The sequence below is a fragment of the Chelonoidis abingdonii genome, chromosome 9 (assembly GCF_003597395.2).
Source record: "Chelonoidis abingdonii isolate Lonesome George chromosome 9, CheloAbing_2.0, whole genome shotgun sequence".
Taxonomy (NCBI): Eukaryota; Metazoa; Chordata; order Testudines; family Testudinidae; genus Chelonoidis; species Chelonoidis abingdonii.
In genome coordinates, this window is record NC_133777.1 from 74,113,508 (window position 1) to 74,132,580 (window position 19,073).

The 19,073-nt window shown below is 41.5% G+C and overlaps 1 protein-coding gene across 7 annotated transcripts in view; it reads left to right on the forward strand.

Annotated features, from left to right (window-relative positions):
- The window catches only part of CHD2 (chromodomain helicase DNA binding protein 2), an 81,923-nt gene that overhangs the window by 986 nt on the left and 61,864 nt on the right, over positions 1–19,073 (forward strand). For 6 of the 7 annotated variants that reach the window (XM_032783022.2, XM_032783014.2, XM_032783011.2 and 3 more), the window contains 2 exons: positions 238–366; positions 16,343–16,574. In XM_032783022.2, coding sequence (XP_032638913.2) covers positions 305–366; positions 16,343–16,574 — 294 coding nt within the window. In that variant the 5' untranslated portion in view covers positions 238–304. Of the gene's footprint in view, positions 1–237; positions 367–16,342; positions 16,575–19,073 lie in introns of those variants that run through there. The other variant, XM_032783018.2, reaches the window with a different exon arrangement.

Sequence of the window (19,073 nt, forward strand, 5' to 3'; positions counted from 1 at the left end):
TACAGAGATTTTTGCTTCCTCTGTTACTTTGGGAAAGTTTGCAGGATGCTGCTCTGGGCTGTTTCTCTTCCAATTTTTTCTTTTTAAAATGAATATTATTGTTTTAAATGTCCGTTTTCCTGTGCTGATCAGTGTTGTGTATTGTTATAACTATCATTGCAGCGTCAGGACTTTGTTCTTGATAATGAAAGCTACTGAAACAAACTGGGACCTTATCTTTCTTTCAACTTTTGACAGTAAATACCTGGGCACAGGACATCAAAGCAAACACAGATACCCCCCTTTAATATTTAAGAATTAAAAGATGATGAGAAATGAGGACAAAAGCCAAGGAGAGGAGGGTTCAGTACACAGCAATGCATCGAGGTATGAGCTATCAACTTTATTTTATTTTTTGAAAAATCTCTGAATACAGTGTTTACCTTAACAGCTTTGGTTTACTATCCATACTTAAGACAAAACATTTAACTGATTTTGATTCCTTTTTTAAGGAATGACCTTGAGATTGTTAGTATGCCACACCCTAATTTTTTTTGGTAGCAATTTCTGAAAGTTGTGTTGTGACTTAAGGGCCCATGTCAGAGTCAAAAGGTAATGTACCTTTATTCAAGGTATACCCTTTCTCTGTTATGCTTTTTCAGTTTCTGAATTTCAGTTTTTAGGTTTTTTGTTCTGTGAAAAACGACCTTGTCGGTTTAGCCATTGCTGCATTGCACCATTTTACATACAAGGCAGATTTTTCTTTGAAGAATCTCAGAAGTCTAAACTTTAACTGAGGGCCATACCGAAGCCTAGTAGTAGTAAATTATAGTAAATAGACACTAGAGAAACTTACCTGAATGAAAAAAAGTTCATTTTAAAATATAAATTAAAAAGTGCCTGTTTGATTGATGCTCCTTACTTTATATTTTATTTAGACTTACAGAACTTTGATACTGTTTAGGTATTTTAGGATATTTTGATACAATTTAACCAAACTTTCCCCTGGTGGTGATAGTATTTCATGTTTATAAAATCTAAACTAGGATTGTTAATGGGAACCTTGGTGTCCTTTCATTGCTTGTTTTGTATATTTTTGCTCAGAATGTGTTTACTTTTATGTCAAGTAATGATATTCTTTTCAGATACTTTATAAATTTAACTTTGATTTGAGGAAGAGTACAGAATGCTGAAAATACTGCTAACATTTGATATACTTACAACAACATTAAGTCCTTTGTTTTGTTCTTCATTTAGCTTCTAACATTGTATCTTAAACAATATGCTGGCTTAATCTAACATTGAAGTCTAAAAACTTTGCATTATTATTCAGTGGTTTGTCAATACATTACATTTTGCCTATTTATGTTAACTTTTATTAAATCATGACCTGTTCATTTTTCCTTGAGTATCTTTTAAGTAATTGTCAATAAAATGAATTCTAAAACTCTTTGGTATCAATATGTGCTCTATGTAAGTTTATCAAATGTATGAATAAGATTCTTGTTCCAGTAATATTTAACCTATTCTTGAACATTATATGAACTTGAAATATTGTGGTAGAAACACATTCATGACCACATTATTTTGTTAGAACCTTTTAAAACTTAATTTTGCGTGCTAATCAGGAATGTTTTTAAATTGCAATCTAATAAAAGGTGTTAAAATGGAAATAGGTAAGTTTATTTGATTTAAAATGGGTATTGTTAAATTGATTTAAAAAAAACACCCAATCATACACACAGTATATACAGGGACTTGTATTTTTTAAAATGTTTGACATATTTTCAACCTTAATTATCAGGTGGTAATTATGTTTAAGTGCAGCTGCAAAAATCCTGACTTTATCAAGAAAAGTTGGTTTGCTTTTTAATCTAAAAGTCACTGAAAAATGTGGACGATCAGTAGTAAGAGCAACAGAAATCATAATAAATACATTTTAGGAGTGTAGGAACATATACCAAATAAAATGAAGTCCAATAACTGGGTATAGTGGGTGAATAATTGGGATCACACAGACACAACTCTTGATTTTTTGTTTTTGTTTCTGTCCCAAGGCTATAATATTTGCATAACATCACGTGTAATTTTGCTCTTTTGTAGCATAGATCATGTGTCTAGCATCATTGATTGAGCCATGTGTTACATCTGTTGTATTAAATAAAAAGTAAAACTCTTTAACATTTTCTCCCCTTTTTCCCATACTTCATCAGAATAAACTTACTGCTGGTAATATCTACTCACCTGGAGTGTGGGAGCAATTGAACAGAGCATATTTATAAATGAGCCTTATTTTCTGAGCTGAATCAGCTGAATGTCTAAAATACTTGGCTTTCCAAGGTTGACCTTAAGATATGGGGGAAATGATTTCTAGGAAGTAAAGCCTTCAGCTTGTTTTACTGCAACTCTGAAACACATTGATGTTGGCACAGATCATGCTTCTCTGACTTGACTCCCCTCTCACAATTTTGTTGGACTAGCTTAGAAGCATTAGGTAATGTGTGAAGTCATATTATATACAATAGTGCCTTGATTGGAGGCTACAGTAATGAAAATGGATGGGTGAGGTGGATATGAGTGATTGGTGCCACTGATCTGCAAAATACAGATGAGAAACAATGTGTGTATTGGGTAGAGAGTCCATTAGTATAATGACTAGGGAATATGACTGGAATTGAGATTCCTGAATTTCCAGCCCTAGGAAAGAAGAAAAAAAAACCCCTTATCTGAACAAACTAACTCCTCTGAGAGTTGACTTGAAACAGAAATTATTCCCGAGGGGAAATGTTAGTTTAACTCTTACAAAAAGTTTAGTAGAGTCTGTACATATGTAGGCCTTTCTTGGGACCTTTTGGATGAACAGAAGAGGGGACGGGATAGCTCAGTGTTTTGAGGGTTGGCCTTCTAAACCCAGGGTTGTGAGTTCAGTCCTTGAGGGGGACATGTAGGGATCTGGGGCAAAAATCTGTCTGGGAATTGGTCCTGCTTTGAGCAGGGGGTTGGACTAGATGACCTCCTGAGGTCCCTTCCAACCCTGTTGTTCTATGATTCTATGAAACATCTCTTCTTCCTGTATTTCAGTATACAGACAGTAACCCAATTGTCAAGCTTTCCAAGTTAACTGTTAAACTCACTCAATTTAACTTGCTTCACCCAGGATGAAAGCTGGGATGTTGTCAATAACTCAAAATTTTGAACAATGGAACAAAATGTTGGCAGTAACGTTTCTTTAAAAAAAATTCTTGCATCTTCTGCCTTTTCTAATGCATTTTTTAAAAAAAGGCAGATGTGAAGAGGAGCAGTTGCACAATAAATTTTGACTGCAACATTAACTTCACAAATACTGGTATCTGAAATACAAATTAAGATAAAATAAATCTAGGAATTGCCAATCCTGTACTACAGTAGTATAAATAACATAAAATAAGGACACACCATATAGATCCAACTTCTGCTTAAATCCCTTGGAATTTCTTCATTGCAGTTACTTTATAGCCCTAACCATAATGAAATGGACATGGCTTGTATTTTTATTACGTAAGAGATGCAGAAGCTGTACAAACAGTTATATTTTCTTCCAGCTTGCATTTCGTGTTATAAAGTACAATTTGGAAATATTCTGTGAATGGATTTAGACCTGTTTTCCATTGAGAACTTTGAAGTTTTAGATCTGTAATCTGTTGTCCTCTTGGCAAACGGCTTCTTTTGTAGAACTGAACTGCAGAATGCAGCAGACTTTGTAGAACAGAACAAATTCAGTTTGTGGCAGCCATTTTATGAAGAAGTAGTTTCATATAAAAGGATTTTATCTGGGGAAAATAAAGAAGTGAAACAGAAATTAACACCTCTGTCTGGTTTCATCAGCAATTTGTATTTCTTGTCTTGTTAATGCTCAAAAGGAAACTAGCCACTCTTGGAAGGAAGGAAAAATGATTAAACGCCTGGCATTTTGGTGCAGGTCCAGTTCAGTCACAAAATGGCTGTTCCTTTGTGCCGCATAGCTGACAGACATACTGCATTGCACTGTGTGTACTCTGAAAACAGCAGGAAGTTGCTGGTGGGGAGTTCAAAGGCCATCTTGTTTTTGCTGTGGAATCTGATTGGCTGTTAGCTCACTTGGTAACAGGACAGTCAACACTCGGGCGCCTCTGTGGAAGCAGAGCTCTGCCTTCTAGTGACGTCAGCATAAGCTTGCTTTTCAGAACCTCCCCCATTCTTGGCAAGAGAGCGGTTGCCTGCCCAGCCAGCAGGGAAAACAGCGTTTGCATGCACAGCATTCATTCCACTGTGAGAGAGAGAGTGCGTGCATGCAGTAGATCTACAATGAATTTTCTCACATGCTCTTTATGGACAATTCTAGTAGATCTTTTTCCCTTGATTCTTTTTTTTGTAAACTTGAGATACCCTTTGACCATTTAGTGTTCTTTGAACAGCTGGACATTTTTTATAACTTTACAAATCTTAAATGGATGAAGCCCCATTTCCCCACTTGGCCCATAGGTGTGTAAATGTTTTGAGCCAGGTCACATTTTAATCCTTTTGAGAAAAACATAGGACAAGCAATGCTGGACATGTTCAAAATGTATTTTGTTAAGCATGTTCTGGCTACAAATTCCTTCTTTTTGGTTCTCCAGTTTACAATCTAATTGGTTGTTACTGTGAGTGCTTTTTACTTACAGAATTTGATTCTCTATGGCTCTGCAGAGTTTTTTTGTTTTTTTTTTAAACTTTTTAATCTTCTGCTCACTTTTAATCTGAAGGGTTTTTAAAAAAACAATCAAGCAATCCATGCTATATCAGTGCAGAGGCAGAGAAAATAATGTACAAGAAATTTGCTTTAGTTGTATTATGATGTAATCTACATGAAATACAAAGGGAGGGTTCATTTTTATTTTAAGGAAGTAACTTCTCATTAGAAATACATGATTCAGATTTTAAACTACTGTATTTTTTTGAGCTTCGCTAGAACTGTGCAAAGAATATACAGAATTCTTGTAAACTAACTGCAAGAAGTTAGAAATAGTTTTAAATATTTATGAACTGTTTCTTTAACGCTCAAACTTAATTCAGACTTGTTTGAAATAATCAAACACTGTATTCTCTAACTCTATTAGCCTGCGTGTTTTATGTAACAGAAATGGAAGACAAGAATAAATAGATCCACTGTGTGATTTCATAATCCTACAGAAATGGTCTTCATTTCTCACAGCCAACTAAGGGCTCATTTACACTAGAAAATTAAATCAACCCAGCTGCCTTGCTCAGGGGTATAAAAAACTCTCATCCCTGAGCGATGATTTAAGTCCCCTTGGTAGATAATGCTAGGTTGGTGGAAGAATCTACCTTTCAGGGAGGTGGAATACCTGTGCCAGCAGGATAACCCCTCCCATTGGCATAGGTGGTAATATATAATTTTAACATTAGCTTTAATAACTTTTTTAATTTATCTACACTGAAACGCTACATTTGCATACTTGCAGCACTGGAGGTGTTCTGCTGTAGAGTTTCAAGTGTAGACAAAGCCTTAAGCATGTTGCCCCATACTTTCTCTCATCCAAACATAAAACCTCTTGCCTGATTTTTAGTGATGCTTTCAACACAGGCTAGCTTTCACAGCTGGCGATACATCTTTAGAGCCTGGGTTCTGCTTTTACTTGTCATCCTGCCCGTTGTGCAGTGAGGTCTAAATCAGTCAAGTGCTGATAGTTCTCCCATGCCAAAGGCCCTGCCTTTCTGCAGTTCCCCCTTCTGCTCAGGGCAGATAAAGTCAGAGAGAGGCATATCTTGGGTGTGCCCCCAGGAGTCTTAGAAGAACACAGGGGAAGTGCAGCACCAGTTGAGAACACTAACTCATTTCAGTGCTTGTGAGCTAGGCTGGCCCAGAGCCAGACTAACTGCACTGAAGACAAATACTCTTTTGCACTCAATACATTTTAAATGGTCTGGCATGATATTGAGTTGATGGGGGGAGGGGGTAATAGTGGCAAAGTGTCAATTAACAAGGGTATGTCTACGCTTAAAGTGCTCTAGCAGTACAGCTGCACCACTGTGGTGCTTCAGTGTAGATGCAGAAGGGATTCTACCATTGGTGTAGGTTGTCTACCTCCCTGAGAGGTGGTACCTGGGCTGATGGAAGAATTCTTCCATTGCTCTAGCACTGTCTGTGTCTCAAAAGCAGATTTTTCACACCCCTGAGAGAGGAAGTGCCCAGTGTAGACCAGCCCTTAGAAACTGAATCATCAATCCCCTGAGAAATGTCATTCTAACCCCTCCCCCCACTTCCTTCAGTGCCTCTCACCTCTATTCTATAGTGGCCGCTTGAAGAAATGACAGGATACTTATTTATTTAGCCATCTGCCTCTAGTTAAGTGTGAAGTGTTTTGCTAAGTATTGGGTACTTTACAGCAGTGATTTTGAACAATTCATTGCTTGCTATTCCCCAATCCTGCCCCACCCAGAACCAATTCTGTATGTGACAGTGGAAAGATTCTGCCAGCTGTTTATTGTGCTAAAATATTTGTGAAGCTGTAAGTGTTTTAGGCTTCCTTGCATTTTTTTTTCATTTTTAGGCATAGAAATATCAACATAATTTCTTCTATTTTAATATATTGTAAAAACTAATACTGGAGTTTGTAGGAACAGTTGGATGCCTTTTGTTCTGTGAGGGGGTCCCACCTCTTAACTGTGAATCTGCCACCTTTTCAGATCTCCTTTCATCATTACTGTATTTGGAGAGGTATGGCTGTCACATGAGGTCTGCAGGGGATGCACTCGAATAGATTATTGTCCTAACTCCTCCAGCCAAAACTGCATTTAAAGATCACTTGTGATAGAATCGTACAGCAGACCCCCAGTGTCTGTGGTAAACCCATATCTTCTGGGTTTTGCACTGGACACACAAATGTAACTGGCTGAAGTTTTAAACAATGAAGGGGGAAAGCCTAAATCCAAATTTTGCTAATTCTTTTAGGGCCTGTTTCTTTAATATAAGACTTGTCAGGGTTTTGTGCACAGTGTAAAAAAAAGTCTCTAGCACATATTAAAATCAATTAGCCATTTTGAGCAAAACACCGATTGCTGGGCATATTTTCCCTAAAGCATTTGCATGTTCACTACAACTCTGTGTTGCTGACTACATAGAGTCCCTTTTGAATTGGCCATTGTGCTTCATGCTGACTGTGCTGACATGGATAAACAAACCTGCTAAAGTGGCAGTTAAAATGACTGAGTGATGTATGAAATAGCTCCTGTCCTGCAGTCTCTTTTCTAAAGGGAACTGTGTTATCTAATCCAATTATCAGAGGGGTAGCTTTGTTAGTGTGTATCCACAGAAACAATGAGGAGTCTGGTGGCATCTTAAAGGCTAAGATTTATTTGGGCATAAGCTTTTGTGGGTAAAAACCCACTTCTTCAGATGCCACCAGACTCCTTGTTTTTATCTAATCCCAAGGGCACAGATGAGACAATATCTAGTAGCCTGTCTTTTTGCCTATCTCCCATTATGCACTGGTATTATAACAGAAGCTTGCCCCTGGCCCCACCCCCCCTGTTCCCCCTCCCCTGCAGCCTCTGCTCACTGTGCCGCTGGCACAAAGCTCTGGGCGGCGGGGCGGCGAGCTTCTGGTGCAGCACTGCTGCAGTGTTCAGCCTGACCCAGTGCTCTGTGCTGTGCAGTGTGTGGCTGGCTCCGGCTGGGTGACGCAGCTGCAGCGCTGCCAGCCACCATTGCTCTAAGCAGCGTGGCAAGGGAGTGGGGAACGGGGGTGTTGGATAGAGGGCAGGGGAGTTTGGGGTGGTGGTCAGGGGGCAGGGGTGTGGATGGGGTCAGGTGCGATCAAAATGTCTGCCCACACCTGTATTATAAGGTTCTCAACAGTGGGTGCTGCATGAGTGGGAACAGTGAGGCAGTCACAGCTGAGTTGAATGCTGCTCTTGGTGAACATTAAACACATTAGTACTTTCAGACCCCACCACATCCTTGGGGAAGGGGAGATCCGTCTCTTTCAGAGCCCTGAAGTCTATACCCTTTCATTCAGGGTGATCTCGGAAGAGTCTGTCTTTGGAGTTTCTCAGGGCTGGTCTGTGCTAACACTTTAGTTGATGTACCTTACATTACTCAGGAGTATGTGAAAGCCCCCTCCCCGAGTGACGCAAGTTACAGCGACCTAAAAGCAGGCCACACTGGTGCTGTGTCAGTGGGAGACACGCTCTCGCTGACATTACTTCACCTTCCTGAGAAGCAGAAGCTATTATGCTGACAGGAGAACACTCTCCCAGGGAGATCTGCTGCAACTTACGGTATGGTATGCAACTTACGGTTCCAGTTTTGATGAAGGCAAAGCTGTTTATCAGACAGTTAGTGTCAAATAATGAAGAGAGTGGGCAGAAACAGAGTGACGGTACCTCAAATGCTGCTTTTTAGTGTGGTCATTTTACCTTCAGTCTGTAAATCAGAGGTGGGCGAACTGTGGGCCTGCGGGACCCTGCTGCCTGGCCCCTGAGCTCCTAGCCCCTCCCCTGCTGTTCCCCCTCCCCCGCTGTCTCAGCTTACTGCGCTGCCGGAGCAATGCTCTGTGCGGCTGGGCAGCGCAGCTGCCAAGCTGCTGCCTGTCCTGATGCTCTGGGTGGTGCAGCTGTAGTGCTGCCAGCCACCAGTGCTCCAGGCAGTGTAGTAAAGGGGGCAGTCAAGGGGCAGAAAGCAGGGGGGGAGGGTTTGGATAGAGGGCAAGGGAGTTTGGGGTGGTGGTCAGGAGCCTGGGGTATGGATAGTGGGCAGGGATCTCGGGGGACCAGTCAGGAAGGAGATGGGGGTTGGATGGAGCGGCAGGGGGAAGTCAGAGTCAAGGGTTCCAGGGCAGTCAGGGGACAGGGAGCAGGGGTGGTTGGATGGGGCAGGGGTCTGGGCGGGGCAGTCAGGAAGGAGAGGTTGGATGACATGGTGGGGGGGGGGCAGTCGGGCAGGGGGACTGGGTGTAGTCAGGGGACAGAGAGCAGGGGGAGGTTAGGGCAGGAGTCCTGTGGGGGCTGTCAGGGAGCGAGAAGCAGGAAGGGTCAGATGGGGGTGGGGGCCAGAGCATGCCTGACTGTTTGGAGAGGCACAGCTTCCCGTAACTCGCTCTTCAAACAATTTTGGAAACCCAATGTCGCCCTCAGGCCAAAAAGTTTGCCTGTCCCTGCTCTAAATCTGTACCTGTAATGGTGAAAGACAATATCTTCATAAAGGAAGATTAAAAATAAACATCTCAAACCTAAAGCCAATTAGCAGCTCTTAAAATAGGACTTTGCTCTGAAAAGGGACTAAAAATTATGTGAATTTTCATGTTGGTGTCTCAATAATCCGTATAGCAAATATGTTACATTTTCCATGATAATACGCTTTTGAAATGTAAGTCCTGCAAAGTTAAGATGGTTTTCCTTCTAATATGTCATCATAAATAATAAAGTTACTGCAAGTCAAATTAGGCCTTCAGTGACACATGGGTGACTGTTTGAAATTTCATAAGCAATTCTCTTCATACTTCAGAAGACATATGCAGCTCACTCCCTTCTGGGAAATTGTTCTGCAGTGTGATATGAGTAAGAAGCAGTAAAAATAGACCATATGATTCAGAAGGGCACAAAAGGAGCAGATTTGTGCAAGAAGGTGCCATTTATGAGGTCATTTTTCAGAGTAGAGTCCTGCTTTAACTTTGTCTAATCTGAATAAGACCTGGTCAGAGGCAGCGAGTTTGAATGAAAATTGTGCATTGTATCAAAATGCTCTTCAGAACTACTCATACAGTTCCTACTTTTGCTGTGCCTTTAAGGACAGCAGTTCAGAATCTGTTTCTGTTGTGGGTGAGAGACTTCCTTTGTAATAAAGCTCTTTTTCATGGGCGCTCTGCTCATTTTTACTAGTGCATCTTTACTGGATAAGCAGGATCTCCTGTTTTCCCTATCTTTTGGCCTCTACGCAACTCTGCAAGTGCACCTGACTTTGTAACCTGCAACATCCCCTGCTATTCCAGTCCTGAACAGAATGCTAGTTGTGCTATATTATGTAAATGTAGGTGTAGTGTATATAATAGATTTATAAAATCGGTCAGTCCAAGATATCCCAGCATACTTTACAAAGCAGAGAACTTTAGAGAGAGAGATACAAATATGAACCATTTTTTTTAGCTCAGTAAGTGCTTGTTCTTTGGTTCTGCCTCTGGAGCCTTAGGTGTTAAACCTATCTTGGAGAGCGAGAGACAGTGGCCTTGGCTACACTGGTGCTTTACAGCGCTGCAACTTTCTCGGTCAGGGGTGTGAAAAAAACACCCCCCTGAGCACTGCAAGATACAGCGCTGTAAAGCGCCAGTGTAAACAGTGCCGCGCTGCCAGCTAAACCCCATCAGGATGTGGAGTATGTGCAGCGCTGGGAGAGCTCTCTCCCAGTGCTGGCGCTGTGACCACACTCGCACTTTGCTTTGAAGTTTCAAAGTGTAGCCATACCCAGTGTTGGCCAAAAGATGGTGCTTTCACTTAATGCTTCACAAAAAATCTCTTGAAAGCTCAGCTTTTCTGTGAACATCCATCTCCAGCTAGCCTTGAAACTGGAACAAGGATGGTGACAGCTAGGATGCCAGTTGTGAGCATATAGTTCTTAATAATTGTATTCTAGTAGCACCAAAAAGACCCTATTGCTGGGTGATATACAAACAAAATAAAAAACATAGGCAGTAATTTACAGTCTCATCAGTACTGGACATTACAGCTTGTACTAATAGTCTATTGTTGTTTGCTTAACATGTTCTGTTATAACCTGTTGTTTTTAGCTGCTTATAAATTTGCCCAATTTTAACAATTCTGTTTGAAATTTTCAATACTTCCTCTCTCTTTCATGCTGTATTTCTTCTGAAAGTTTCAAGAAAAATGGTTTAGCTTTTACTGAAAATGAAGTTGGGCAAAATAGGTTTTCAGGGTTTTTTAAATACATTTTTCTTGAAAGGGTGTTAGACCCTCCATCCTGTGGAGCAGGAGCTGGATATTTGGAAAGGGCAACCTGGGGTGCCTTTTGTTGTGCCCATGAACATCATCCACGTTTTTCTCAAGTTACCCTCTGGAAATCACGTTTTGTACATGCTCTGTAAAGGCTTGATCCTAAAAATCTCTGAAGACTCCATTTACACCAAGCATGTTTGAGCTCCCTCCTCCTCTTCTCTTTCCCCCAGCTTCATCTGCACCAAACATGCTCATAGGTGCAAAGCTAGAGCAAAAGATAAAATGCAGGCCCTCACATAGTGAAGAGGAGGAGCTGCAGCGTTCCTTTCTTTTGTTGTGTACTTCACAACCCATGTTATTGAGCAAGGCCTCACACCCTTGCCTTAGGAGACAGGCAAGTATCATTTACCTTATTTTACAGATCACGTACCATAGAGTTTGCATAAGGTCAGGTCAGGCTGGGAATAAAACCTTATCTCTAATTGGGGTAGTTCCAAGTCTCATCCACTTTCTCACATTGCCTTTCATGCTCCATGTGCCCCAGGTGTATGCTTGGTTGTGCTGTCTGTAACCACTAGACCACATTCCTCTCCAGAATCAGGAATAGAATCCAGGAATCCTAATACTCAGCGTTTTGCTACTGTCTACCAAATGGTTGTGTAAGCAACTGGAAAAATGTGTGCTGCTACATCTGGTGAATGGTGCATGGTCAGGATAATAGCTTGTTGCTGCTACATGTTACATCATTAGCTCAAATGAAGAGGTGTGAAATGTGGTTTGGGGTTTAAACACTACTGATGTGGGTGAACAATATGATTTTATATGATCAATCTTATCACTTTGCCTTTTATAAAACCTAGGAAATGACACACAAACTGTTTCAAAGAAAGAAACACACAAACAAAAACCAAGGCAAAGAGGTAAAGTCAACCACTCAAAAGTTAGGAAATGCTAGAACTAAGGTTGCAGGGGGAGCTTTAATTTGACTCCTTTGTGTATATGCTGGAAAGTAAGCTGCCTTCTTCAAGTGCTGTCCCTGTCTCTACTTCAGGTGTCTGTGCATTTTTGCATTCTTGTGCAGTTTTTTGGGGGGAGGAAGAGGCCTCAGTTTCAGATTTTGCCCCAGACTCCCCAAAAACCTCTCTGTGGCCCTCTGAAAACATATCCCTCACCTTCACTCTCTAGTTTCATCATGCAAAAAACTACAAAATTATGTTGTATTGCCCAGCTGTAAAATGGTAGAGCAGTCATCATGACACCTAAGCCCTGCTACAATTTTCTTGCAGATTTCTTAAGATGCGTTGTTGCGAAAAGGTGACGCAGTAAGGTCCTATTGTTGCTGTTAAACTAGTTCTTTCTTGAACATAGATAGGATTATTTCCTTTTATTCTTCAGCAGTGGGTCAGTTTTTCCCAGATCAGAAATATTTGCCTCATGAGTAAAGAGTTACAGACTGAAGTACGTTGTGGAAATGTGGAATCATCAGAAAGGGGCCAGCCCAACTCACACTTAGTGTTTGTCCTTTGACTTCAGTGGATGTTGGGTTCGGCCCAAAGTGATTTTCAGATATATTCTTCCCCATAGTGTAATTGAAAGTTGCCTTCCCCGGTGCCCATTTTTAGTGTCCAAAAAGGATTATCTCTCAGACTTTAATCTCTTAATTGTGTACAGCTCTAAAGATTAACAAGCACATACTTGCATCTGATTAAGTGGGTTATAGCCCACGAAAGCTTATGTCCAAATAAATTTGTTAGTCTGTAAGGTGCCACAAGGACTCCTGGTTGTTTTTGCTGATGCAGACTAACACGGCTACCCCTCTGATTCCAAACACATAATTGCCTATTGGCTGGGGTATATTTGCTTCCAGATATTGTCAGAGATGGTTAGGATGGTTAGAATGAACTTTTCTTTCTAATACTTTAAATTTTTTTATTTAATTAAAGTATGAAAGTAAAGGTGGTTCTTGACAAGCACGTGCCCTTTGTTTCACTAACAGGTTTCAGAGGGTTTTAAAAAAGTAATTGCTTACCACAATCTTAGAAAATGAAGAAATATGACATACTTAGCTGCAGTATTTTTAGCAAGTGTATATTCATGTACATACACACCTGCAAACATGTATGGCTGATTCCTCTCTCTAAAGAAGTGACAGTTTTGAGATTTCACTATTTTTAATCCTTATTTGCATTATGGGTATTACCCACAATGTGGTAGATGTGGTCTCCGCCCCGGAAGAGGTCAGAACCTTGGCAAACAAAGGGCTGCAGGGCGGGATAACAGGTATTCTTAAATAAATATCAGTTATGCCATCTGGACCTCAACCCAGCCATTATTGTTGTTTAACTTCTTGTAGCCAGTGCTAGTAGAACTGTTCGAAAATGTGACACCCTCCCTCCCCCCAATTTTAATTTTCAGTAGAATACAAAAGTATTTCGGCCAAACATTGAAATATTTCAATTTGGAAATGCTTCCACTTCACCTTATGGGGGTTGTAGTTCGGGCACCGCAAGCTTCCGTTCTCCTCTCTAGACTGCACTCTCAGGTTGGACTGCATTTCCCATAATTCACCCTATAGTCCCCTCTTAGAGAGGGGAAGAGGTTCACCATGGGAGTCCCTTGCTTGCCAGGGTGCATTTATGGGAGATGCATGCTAGCTGAGGAGCCTGGCTAATAGAGAGTGGGGTCATGAAGCAACTGAACTACAGCTCCCGTGAGGAGGCACCTTGTCAGTATGTCCAAATGGAAATATTTCAGTTTTTGAGTTTGAATTTTTGACTAAAAATTGAAAATTTCCACAGAAAGCAGGTACTTTTTTTGAAAAATGTTGTCTTACTGAAAACTCAATTTCCCCACAAAAAACAGTTCCAGCAGAAAATATTCAACCAGCCCTAACTGCTAGTAAATGGGTCTAGAGTGGGCTAGTTCAAGTGAAAGAGGAGAGGGGGTGGCATTAGGAATGAATTAAGTGAGGACATTTCAAGAGAAGTGGACAGATGGGGGGGAGAGGGGTTACGGCAGGGGGGCGATGTGTAAAGAACTGAGCCAATAAATAAGCAATGGCAAAGATGGGGAGAGCCTGGAAGGTGGTGAGGACAAGAAACTTGAACTTGAGGTGATGACAGAATGGAAGGATTTAAGGTGATGTGACATATTTTGAGTACAGGCACATAAAATGATCTTAGCACGACCTGTGTTTTGTGTGGGCTAGAAGTGGCAGCACAAGCAACGGGGGTGTTGGAGAGAAAAATGACGAAGTGGCTTGTCTTGTTTTTCCAGTTCTCCTAGGACAGAGTGGGGAAAAGGGGTAACAGCTTCTGAATTTCATATTTCTCCCACTTTTAAAGCCAAACTGAAGTAGGTAAAAACAGATTTTAATGAGGTCATCTTTAAACATTACTGAGAAGTTGGTCATTTCTCTTCCTCCAGGTTTTGAAATCTTCCCTTATAGCTAATTTTTTTTCTTTTGATTTCAAATTCTTCCATTTTGAGACACAGAACAAACCAGAAATCAAAAGAGCAGGGACAAACCATAAGATGGTGGAAGAGCAATGTTCTAAAATGGTGACTGGAAGTCTGGCTGAGTGCCCAGCAGTACTGGAGGAATTTCTGGAGCAGTTTTTCATGCAGTGTTTCACTGCTGCCCTCTGCCAGCTCTTTGAGAAAATGCAGTTCTGTTCTCCAGTAGTGATTTGCTGCACTTAGGCAATTGATTGGGATGTATTTATTGACGACTGGCTGGGGATATAGTCTTTGTGGGTAGGAGACCTATGTTTTACAGGAAGGAGATTTAGTTTTTCCAAGACCTCATAAAATAATTCGTTTTAAAAATAGGACCCTTTTTATTTCCATATTTGAATCTTTTCTATTTATATGTGGCAAGATTTATGAATTTTATTGTATTGTCTATTGATTGCTACGGTGCAAAAGTACATTGGTTTTATGTAATTTTATCATTGTATTATATAATGATATTCTTGCTTCTGCCTTTTTTAAATGTACTGATACTGCTGAAATTAATCAATCTGGACAAAAAACGAGATACATTTTCTTCTTTTATCATTTTATAAAATGGGACAAATTAAAAACTACATTTCCCTCTTGGAACTGTGCTGACTCTCTTCTTCCAGTATTCTAGGCCGTTTACAAACAATGAACAAAAAGATTGTCTCTGTCCCATAGAGTTTGTAGTCTTAATTTCACAACTTTCTTTTTAGTTTGTTGTAGGGCCAGATGTGATGCCAGGATTGCTAACTCCAGCTGCTCTTCTGCCCTCTCTGTCATGTGCATAATCTGCTGTGCTGTAATGAGTTTCTTTTCCTCGTTGGTTGGGTTGCAAGTGGGTTGAGGTTTGAGAGGCTGAGGAAATGGAAAATGAAACAAAAATATGATGCCTGCTACTAGCTTTAGGAGAGACGGGCGCTGTCATGTGAGGCCTGTGGTGGCAATATGTGAATTGTTGGATTTTTAATATAGCATGACCTCTGTTCTCTCCCTTTGGATACCCCTGGCACTGCAAATCGTATATGAATGAAATGTGTGAAAACACTTGGTATCTGTAGTTAAACTCACATACCTGATGAAAAGCCCTTTTGAATCTAAGAAAATCAGATGCTCCCATTTAGGGCAGACACGGATTCCCTCTTGCTCTTTGATTTGATTAAAAACAATAAAAAAGACGTGTTCTACACTCCCTAATGTTTTTAATAACACAATAAGTGAAATCCCAGTAGCAGTAATGTAACAGTTTCAACAAGAACTCAGCCAGCCAACCACATACAAAAATGCCTTTCCACCACTCCACTGTTGAACTTGCATTTTCTGGGGCGTATCTTATTATTACCACTGAAGCATCTGGTACAGGCCCCTTTCCGAGGTGGACCAGGTGGAGTACTGGTCCGGTCTGGTGTGGTCCTATTTTGGCTACTAAATTGGAAAGGGATGGGGATCTGTACCAGAGCTCCTGCCCACACTCATTTTTAATCTGGTGGTGTGGGCCATGGAGACTACCGGTCCCAGCATGCCATGCTTATCTTGCTCTGAGCAGAACAAGTCCTTACAATGAGAGGGCTTCCCAGAGGCAGCCTTGATGCTGTTCTTTCTGCAGCCTGTCCGTGGTGCTTCAGTTGACCAGAGGTAGGTACTGGATAGTGACATGAAGTCCATCCGCCTTCCTCTTATACCAAACGTGTGTCCTCCATTGGGAGAGCAATTGCATCTGGATGTGACTCTGATGTGGCAGTGCAGAATATTCTTGTTAGATGTGGGAATCTACACTCCTAGTTAGGCATTTAAAAATGTGCCTAGTATTGTACCTTGGATACAGCTAAGGTTTTCTCAGAGGTTATTTCTTAGCCATCATGGTGCAGTTAAAATTAATTCCTTCTTTCTCTACCATTAGTCACTCAGCATCTGAAGAGGCCTCTGGCTCCGACTCTGCAAGCCAATCTGAAAGCGAGCAAGGGAGTGAACAGGGCAGTGAGCATGGCAGTGAGACAAACAGCAGCTCAGAGTCCTCCGAAAGCCAGTCTGAATCTGAAAGCGAGTCAACAGGTTCGAAATCCCAGCAGACCCCACCTGAAACCAAAGAAAAACCAGCCAGCAAGAAGGAAAGGATAGCAGATGTAAAAAAGGTATTGTCCCTGTCACTTCTTAACTAGCCATGTGTGTATAACCAGGCATTGTCAAACCCTTACCCAGAATGAAAGACTAGAGAGCAGTACAGTAGCAAAACTGTTGTTGGCCTCCAGGCCTCTTTGCCAGCCTTCTCTAAACCCTCTCAGAAAAAGCTGCCTCCCTAATGCTGGCCTCCTTGGTCATCTTGTCAGCCACTCAATGTATATCTCGGCCAGCTTGTGTGATGTATGTAAATAGGAGATTCCGCGTGACTATGTCACTGTGTGACAGCTTGAGATTTATGCTTTGGGGCTGGGATAGGCAGTGGCAGGGCTGAGTGACAAAATGAAGGAGGCAGATATGAACTGTCAGTAAAAAGTTTTCATTATTTCATCTGGCTCCCCCTTGTGTAGGTAAAAGTAGTAAAGCTTCCTAGTGGCATGTGCCCAAAGATGGGAACCTGTGTCCAGTATTCATGGGTGCCACATTCGCCCTCAGCTCACTATTTTAATTCCATCATTGTGGGTCTAAAAGGAAGTGGATTTCCTGTTGCCTAATTCCTCTGGATCCGTAGTACTCAGCCTTTTCCGTATTGGGTATTCCTCCATCCAGCTGATTCTTCTCAGGTGTAGCCTGCGTCCTTCTCCCATTTAGCCATACAGGGAGGGCGGGGGATGGCAACTGCCTGACTACGTGTTGGTGCACTCACCCTGGTGTTGTACCCCCCAGTTGAGAACTCATGATTGGACTAAGTTTTTTATCCTGACGTGGATTCAGCCAGGACTGTAAAACAGCAGCTTTACCTGGGTTATCATTTTTTAAGAAATAATCTGATTATTTGCAGTCTCAATAGTTGAAAGCAGTGGAGAGTGAGTTGGGGAAAAAGAGGGAGGATGTCCATTAGGGCAGGGGTTCTCAACCTTTTTATTTCTGAGGCTCCCTCAACATGCTATAAAAACTCCATGTTCCGCTTGTCCCATAACAACCGTTTTTCTGCATATAAAAGCCAGGACCAGTGTTAGGAGGTAGCAAGCAGGGCAACTGCCTGGGGCCCCATACCACAGGGGACCCTGCGAAGGTAAGTTGCGCAGGCTTCAGCCCTGGGTGGCAGGGCTCAGGGCCTCGGGCTTCAGCCTCATTCCTTGGGGCTTTGGCTTTCTGCCATGGGCCCCAGCAAGTCTAATGCTGGCACTGGTTGACGGAACCCCGGAAACCTGCTTGTGGCCCCTCCCAGGGGGCCCCATGCCCCACTAAATTTAGGGTGTGGAAACCCAGCAAGTGTAGCAGACTTACAGAAAAGAAGTCAGGTCAGCCTAACCAGTCTATACATTTTGTGCTGTGTGACTATATTAGTACTGCCATTTGTGGTTTGAAGGCCCAGATTGCGAAGTCCAAATACAGCACATTCAAGTCAGTCAGTTCTTGGAGAAAGCTACTTTGTTCGCTAGGTCTTGGGGAAGCACAGTGCCTGAAGCCTGAAAGCTTCAAGTGCCTGTAGGGAGAGAAACAGTGCATTTTAATTGTTCACAATGGATGTTCCACCTCAGCTGCCTGAGAACCATTATGCTGTCTGCTCAGGTTTTAGTTCAGCCTCGCATGTTAAGGGTGTCAAGGATGGGTGTATTTTTTAAAGCAGTAACAGTAACACACAACTTAACTTTCTGTTTTATTGTTGTTTAGTGGGGGCCAAAGGAAGTTATGTCTCTTCTTTTATGGACTCTTAGCAGCACATCTTTAGAAGATGAACATTAAAACATATCTGAGAAAAAAAACAGATCCATATACAGGATTCCAAATAACATAAACAAGACATGGAACAGATTGGGGCACTTTCAGATGAGGAAAGTGCCTTAATTCCTGTAATAGTGGACATTTTGCTTCCTGCCTCTGCTGGGTGTAGCTGGGCTATTGGAATTACATCCGCTGGACTAACCAGTGCAATGAATTTTTTATCATACTGTATTCACATTACAGCTATGACCAGCGAGACCTGAGTCAGAATTGGGCCCCATTTGTGTTTGCACTGTGCAAACAGATGGCGGAGTCAGTCCTGCTCTGAAAACCTTACTATTTAAGAGAGAAGGAAATTTGAATGGGATTTTTTCCCTTTGTTTTTTTTGTATCAATAGGAAAGTGATTGAACAGGCTTCTGATTTTATTTCTGGGTACGTGTATGTCCAATAGGTCTATTTTTACAAGAAACCTCTCCTTTGTAGTGTTTCTTCATAACCACCGGAAAATGTAACAGAACCCCAGTGCTGGTGACCATCCTGCATTCATCGTGCCTACATTCCAGGTGTCACTTTTGTATCTGTTAGTGTGTTCAGGTATCCTTGTCTTGCCAGTGCTTTTAAGGAGACTTGTGGGATGGAGATGAATATCATTAGAAGACCATAAAATGGGGATAAAGTCTAATCAGGCAATAAGGGGTTGAGAAATTAGACTCAGCAGGAGTATGTAAACACAGGTGATGAGATTATTTACAAAATTACTAATTCTTGAGGTTTGTCTCTGTC